The following is a 7370-nucleotide window of genomic DNA, read 5'->3' as shown; positions in this document are numbered from 1 at the left end:
CCCCCGCCGTAACTTCCCTAATGAGACCCCAGCGGGGCAGGAAGGACGCAGCTTTCTTCACCTAGTGGGGCCTCTCGGAGGTGACAGGAGCCTGGGCAAATTCCATACTTTGAGGTCCCTGATGTGCCAAAAATGAGGCAGTTTATAGTAATTGTGGTACAATTTCAATGTTTACACAAAAAGGGTAGAATACAATATATTTATGTTATTGAGAAGATAATTGCCGAACTCCATATATTTCTGGAGAATTCTCAGTGGTGCAGTTCCTCTTCTGCTGGAGCTGGGGCTGTACCCTTCAAGTCTGAATTTCTGGAAAAAGACATAACTAAATCCAGTGCAGAACCTTTATGGGATCTCATTCAAAGAAAACAGGGTGAGGGGAACATTTTTAGATGTTTGGGAACATTTGAATAAGGGTGGGATATGGGATTATTTTAAGAAATTACTGTTCATTGTGTATGTCATGATAATATAGAAGACAGCCCAAAGGGTCATAAAGTGGTTCAGGAAGAAAATTTACAAATAAAAGTAATAGACTAGGTGCGCACTGTCTGGGGGATGGAACGCTTGTACCTTTGGCTCAGGCAGTGCAAAGGCAATTCATGTGACCAAACATTTGTACCCTCGTAATTCTGAAATTCAAATAAGAAAGCAATAGACAGATACAGCATTTATGACCAAATGGTGACCACTGCTGGAACCAGGTGGTGGGTGTACAGGTGCTTCATTGTACCATTCTTTCAACTCTTTCATATATTTGAAATTTTTCACTAAGATTAAGTTTTTGGATTGCTAATACAAATGTACTGCAGATTTTTCCAGATAAAGTGCTATTATGTTATGCCCTGCTATCAGAAACATCCCGTATATGGTCTTGATGTCTGTGGAGCCCTTCACTTGCGGCATCTCTATAAGGGATACCGCTTCTCCTGGACAGCCTGCTCCACGGGACTGGACTGGGTTTCTGCAATGATTTTACCTGCAGCCCCAGCTTGGGGGTGGGCTGCAACAATTGGCAACAGTGGAAGCCAGCCAGCAGGGACCAAGACCCACAAGGGACAGAGCCCTGGGGAGGGGGGACAGAAAAGAGGGGCTCAGATGGGGGTAATCAGGACAGGTTAACAAGACAGTGCCGTGTCTACCAGCGCAAAACATGTGACCGCCCTATCGTGCATCCTCCCACCCCAGAGTATATGATCTCAGAGATGCATACACATGTCCACCAAGAGACACACAGGCTTCATAACAGCTCCACTCATGATATCCCCAAACAGAAATCAGTACAAATGCCCATCCACAGGAAAATGGATAAATCAATAGTGGAATACTGTACATCAAAAAAAGAGCAAACTACTAGTACATGCAAAAATAAAGAATCTTGCAGATATAATGTTAAGGAAAAGAAACCAGACACCAAATAGTACATATGTGTTTCACTATTTATATAATGCTCAAGGACAGGCAAACTAACCCATGGCAATGGAAATAATAATAGTAGCTGGGCATGGTGGCACCTGTAGCCCCGTTAATCAGGAGGCTGAGGCAGGAGGATCCCTTGAGCCCAGGAGTTCGAGGTGGCAGTGAGCTGTGATTGTGCCACTGTACTCCAGCCTGGGTGACAGAGTGAGACCCTGTCTCTACAGAAAAGAAAAGAAAAAGAAATCATAATAATGGGGTATTCATGACTGAGAAGCCCAGGAAAGCTTCCAGAGGTGCTGGTAATGTTCCCCATCTTGATCTAGATGTTGGTTAAAAGGTATTCTCATTTTTTATGAGCTGTACACACAAGATTTTTGTACTTCATTATAGTTATGTTATATTTCAATATAAAAAATTAATAAATGTATGAAAAAAGTTTTTTTTTTTTTTGAGACATGGTCTCACTGAAACAAGTTTTTAAAAAACCCAACATAGTGCTGGGTGAAGAGAATGAGAAACAGAATGACATCTATAATCCAATACTGTTTCATAATTCAAAAATATGTGCACACTAAACAACAACACACATTTTGCAAGAACACAAACAAAAGAGACACATTAGTGAATTAGAATGATTGCCCATGGGGCAGAGAATGGGAGTGGGAAATGATGACAAAGAGAAATAGGCCAGTAATGAAATAAGAGGGGCCCTTGCTAGGACCCCTGGGGATTATGTGCCATCCAAGACAGAAAAGAGGAGGAGGAGGAGGAAAAAGTGGAGGAGGAGTTGTTAGATGTTGGGAAATCTGGACAATCCACTGAGGTTTCCAACACTGTCCAGCGGACCCCATTTGGGCTCTGGGTGCTGGAGCCCCCCCAAACACTCTGTAGTGTGCTTTACACACATTACCCCTGCTCACAAGCCTGGAAAGGCAGACTGCTCACAGAGAAGACAGAGCCCTTCCTGAAGGCCTGACACCCTTACCGGGGCCTCAAGGTGGGAGGCTGGCAGCTGGGGTCCCACTGGAGCTCTGGGGAGAAGTGGAATTTGAGTTGGGACTTATAGGTGACCTAGGATTTCTTGTGAGCCAAGAAATGGCAGCAGAGGCAGAGGAGAATGGTGAGTGGTGGAGACAGAGAAATGGCCCCCTCAAGAAGAGAGGCTCCTGGGGCAGTTCACTCACAGACCAGCAACGGCTGCATTCGGATCTCAGCACAGACCTCCATGAGCCATATCCAAGTACCACTGGTTCTTTTATTTGCCTGATACTTTTAATTAACTCACTTTTTACAAACTTAAATGTTTTAGAAGGTACCTTTGTCCAAAGACATACAAACGACCAATAAGCACATGAAAAGATACTTAACATCTCTAATCATTAGGGAAATGGAAATCAAAATGACAATGAGGCCGGGCGTGGTGGCTCACGCCTGTAATCCTAGCACTCTGGGAGGCCGAGGTGGGCGGATCGTTTGAGATCAGGAGTTCGAGACCAGCCTGAGCAAGAGCGAGACCCCATCTCTACTAAAAATAGAAAGAAATTATATGGACAGCTAAAAAATATATATATATAGAAAAAATTAGCCGGGCGTTGTGGTGCATGCCTGTAGTCCCAGCTACTCGGGAGGCTGAGACAGGAGGATTGCTTGAGCCCAGGAGTTTGAGGTTGCTGTGAGCTAGGCTAACGCCACGGCACTCACTCTAGCCTGGGCAATAGAGTGAGACTCTGTCTCAAAAAAAATAAAATAAAATAAAAAAAATAAAAAGACAATGAAATACCACCTCAACCCATTAGGATGGCTTCTATTAATAAAAAGAAAGAAAGAAAGAAAGTGCTATGAGGATGTGGAGAAATGGGAACTCGTGCACTGTTGGTGGGAATGTAAAATGGTATAGCCCCTATGAAAAACATTATGGCAGTTCCCGAAAAAATTAAGCATAGAATTACTACTTGATCCAGCAATTCCACTTCTGAGGATATACTCCAAAGACTTGAAAGAAAGCAGGTCTTGAAGAAATGTTTACACCCTCCATGTTCATAGCATCTTTATTCAGGGTGGTCAAAAGGTAGAGGTAACCCAGTGTCCATTAATGGATGAACAGATAAACAAAATGTGACTATACGTACAATGGGATATTACTCAGCCTCGAAAAAAGAGGAAATTCTGACACATGCCACAACATGGATGAACCTTGAGGACATTATGCGAAGTGAAATAAGCCACTCATAAAAGGACAAATACTGTATGACTCCACTTATATGGGTACCTAGAGTAGCCAAACTCAAACAGACAGAGAGTAGAATGGTTGCTGGGAGATAGGGGGGATGTTTACTGGGTACAGAGTTTCAGTTTTGCAGCATGAAGAGAGTTCTGGAGAGGGATGGTGGTGATGGTTACACAACAATGTGAATGTACTTAATGCCACTGAACTAAATGCCACTAAAAATGGTTAAGATGGTAAATTTTTTGTTATGTGTATTATATTACAATTTTTTAAAAGGTAGCTTTATATTACTATCATAAATGAAAAATCTCTTGTCCTAAAGGAAAGGTCTCCATAAAAGACAATTATGCCCCCAAGTACAAGGTGGCATTAATGTCACCCTAGATGCTGGAGCCTGCTAAGGCTGTGCACGGAGACCTCATCTCACTTTATTTACAGGGGAGATCAACAAGTGCCAGGGATGTGTTAAAAGCACTCTGGAATCAACTTTCTTCTTGACAAATTCAGAAGGACTGAAAGAGAGCCTTAAGGAGAGCTGCCTCCTCCCTGCTGATCTGACAGAGTGGTATCTGTGGGCCTCTAGAACCGTTTCTTAAACCAGGGGTCATGGGCACCCTACACTTTAAATCCCCCCCCCCACACACACTTGTAAGTACAAGGGTGTAGGGGCCATGAGCAGGCCAGGTCACGCCCAGTGGGGAGAGCAGAGCAAGGAGACCCTCATGGGGAAGAGCCCCATGCCGGTCCTAGAAGTGGCCTGGGCTGTTCCATCAACGAATTCCAGGGTCTTGGGTGCTTGATCAGGAGTACCTTGGTCCCAAGGACTCCTTGCTCTATAGGAGAGGCCCAGATGGAGGAGAGCCAGAGCACAGCCCTCTTTTAGTGCTGGGCCCAGGCTGGGGACCCTGTTGCTTTGGTCTAGGGGCCTGGTAGTAAGAGAATAGGTAAAAGCCAGTCTTAACAGGCCAGAGCACTGTTGATCCGATGGAAGGTATAGGAGGGAGAAACTGTGAATGATGTCACCAGTAGACCTCTGATGTTTTGGCCAGCACTACGTCCATGCCCTTACCTGGAAACAGTGCCTCATTCTTCTTGATTCTCAGTGCAGTCGGTTGGGCAAGGCTGACTCCACCCACTTCCCAGGACAGGAGGCCGGAGACCAGCCCTGGCTGTCAGAAGACGTCATCCTTCCTCCCTCACCTTCCCACATGATGACATGATGCTGTGAGTTCCTGAAATCAGCCACACTTGAAGAGAGACCCATTCTACCCCTACGTTTTTGCTTTAGAACGATGCATCGTTTTAACCAACATGGGGTGTGTGTGTGTGAGAGAGTGAGCGTGAGGCGAGGAGCAGATCTCACTGCAATCTTCTGGGCCAGGGCCCCTGGCGGTTTTCATCTAGTCTACAGAGGTCATTCCCAACCACTGAGATCTCCCTGCAGTTCCGGGTCTAGTGGGCCCCCACACTCTTACGTACAGAGACATCCCCCATCCAGGATGTCAATTGTATGACTTGCAGTTGACCGTTTGAATGTTAAATCTCTTACACATTTAATTTTAAATGTTTATTTTAAAGTTTTAACTGTTTTTCCTTTTCTTTTGTGTTCTCAAACATTCCCACACGCCCTTGGAGAGCTCCCAGCCTGCAGGACCTGTGGCTGTCACCAACGACAGACAAACAGGCCGGAGCGCGAGCCCAGCGAGCAAGCTGCCGCCTCCGACCCTCGTGCGGGCGGGCGGGAGCGGGCCTCGCACGCATGCGCGGGGCGGCGCTGCCGCTCGGGCCTGCGCGCTGCCGTTGGGCCGGGGGCGGGGCGACGGCGAAGCGAGTGGGCCGTGCGCCTGTGGCGCTGCTTGGGGCGCGTCCTCCTAGAGCCGTCACCGCAGCCGCGCCGCGTCCTTGCGAGGCTCCCCCAGCCCCTTGGAGGGCCCGACCCAGGGGGATGGAGAGGGCCCGCCCCCCCAGTCCTCACGGGAGCCTGAGGAGGCGACCGCGTGCGGCCTGAACCGCCGTCCCCGGCGAGGGGGCCGATGGGCGCGTCTCCGCGGGCGGGCGGCGGATGTGAGGGCGGCGGGCTGCTGGGCCGCGGCGCCGAGGAGAGCCGTGCTCGTGCTCGGGCCCGCGCAGGTCGCGCGCGCGCGTCCCCGCCGCAGCCCCGGCCGCGCCCGCCCCGCCTCTCGGCGCCGGCCGTGGAGCCCGGTCCGCGAGCGGCAGCGGCGGCGGCCGGAGGGACGATGAGCGGCGCGGCGCGGGCGGGCCTGGCCCGGCTCGCCGCGCTCACGCTGCTGACCTGCGGCCTGTGGCCGGCGCGGGCGGACAACGCGAGCCAGGAGTACTACACGGCGCTCATCAACGTGACGGTGCAGGAGCCCGGCCGCGGCGCCCCGCTCACGTTCCGCATCGACCGCGGGCGCTACGGGCTCGACTCGCCCAAGGCCGAGGTGCGCGGCCAGGTGCTGGCGCCGCTGCCCCTCCACGGAGGTGAGTGCGGGGCCGCGGGGAGGGCAGCCGGGGCGCGGCGGGGCCTGCCCCTGCCCGGGCTCCGCGCGCCGCTCGGCCGACGGCCCTGCGGGGTCGAGGTTCCGTCGAGCGGAACCCGGCCTGCTCTCGGCTGCGGGAGGCTCCGAGCGCTGTTGGGTTTTCCCCGGTCTTTTAAAAGACTTGGAACGTTCTCTTCTCGGCTTAAGTAGCTTGTTTACCAGAGGGCATTGAACTGCGAGTTTGCGGGGCCCGCTTAGACAAAGGAGGTGGTGCGAGAGCGCAAAACTAATCCGTGGTGGATGAGACTCAGCCTGTGTTTGGGAATCGGCAGGTTTGTTCCCGAAATCCCGGACCTAACGCTGCATTGCATCTCCAGTGCTGAGGCCGTTTTCTAAAGTAATAGCGTGTCGTTTTTGCAGTGGTCAGGGGGAGGGGGCAGAAGGGGAAAACGGGCATCTCCCTGTTGCTTTTGGCTCTTGTTCTGCCCCCATAGTTTAATTGTAGTTTGACGCCTGAAAATTTCACATCGTGAAGAATCTGATGCTAGTTGGAAGTAGTAGCGAAGTCTTCAGGTCACGGTTGCCGACCAAGAAGGAAATAGGTAAAATTTTCAAGAATTGTCTTTGAAGCCGTTTGCCTTAACGTCATGTTTTTTTATACACCTGGGCTCTGTTCAGTTAATTATTTTGTGTAAAATGTATGTTTAAATTGCTGGTCATATTTTAAAGGAAAGGTTTTCCACGTCGTGTAATGTGATTTGTTGGGTTTTGGGCACTTCGAATTTTGGGAAATGCTATCTTTTCCACCCCCATTCTCTGAGAATGCCGAGGGAGGACTTTTTTTTTTTTTTTTTTTTTTTAACTGCTATTCATGTTAGGATGACCTAAACTAGGCAACCTAAATAAGGTAATGGTGTTTGTTTTTATACTCTAAAATATTAACATATCATGCCCCTCTGAGATCTGTATTTGTGTGCTAAAGTACTAAGCTGTTTCTTCTTTGAGGTAGTCTGGCTGGGAAAGAGAATTACAGGAGGCTTTTACTGTAGCCTGTCTCCAACTTAGACTGGGGTTTTAAAAATACATTTTTACACCAATAGTCAGGTGCTTAAGGTGCATTTGTCATCTCTACTTTGTTAAAAATGGCAGTTAGGATCCCAGCTTGGCCACAGAAACAACTTTTGTCTTGGGTTCATTCAGTAAATATTTGCGTGCCTGCTCTGTGCCAGTCACTGTGGTTG

General features: G+C 49.1%; 1 protein-coding gene across 5 annotated transcripts in view; it reads left to right on the top strand.

Annotated features, from left to right (window-relative positions):
* The first annotated feature begins 5815 nt into the window (after positions 1-5815).
* The window catches only part of RNF130 (ring finger protein 130), a 109769-nt gene continuing 108214 nt past the window's right edge, over positions 5816-7370 (top strand). For all 5 annotated transcript variants that reach the window (XM_069468599.1, XM_069468600.1, XM_069468598.1 and 2 more), the window contains exon 1: positions 5816-6130. In XM_069468599.1, the coding sequence (XP_069324700.1) occupies positions 5884-6130 (247 nt within the window). In that variant the 5' untranslated portion in view covers positions 5816-5883. The remainder of the gene's footprint in view (positions 6131-7370) is intronic.

The sequence above is a fragment of the Eulemur rufifrons genome, chromosome 5 (genome assembly GCF_041146395.1).
Source record: "Eulemur rufifrons isolate Redbay chromosome 5, OSU_ERuf_1, whole genome shotgun sequence".
Classification (NCBI taxonomy): domain Eukaryota; kingdom Metazoa; phylum Chordata; class Mammalia; order Primates; family Lemuridae; genus Eulemur; species Eulemur rufifrons.
Note: the sequence above shows the minus strand (reverse complement) of the source record. Positions and strands in the feature narration are given on the sequence as shown.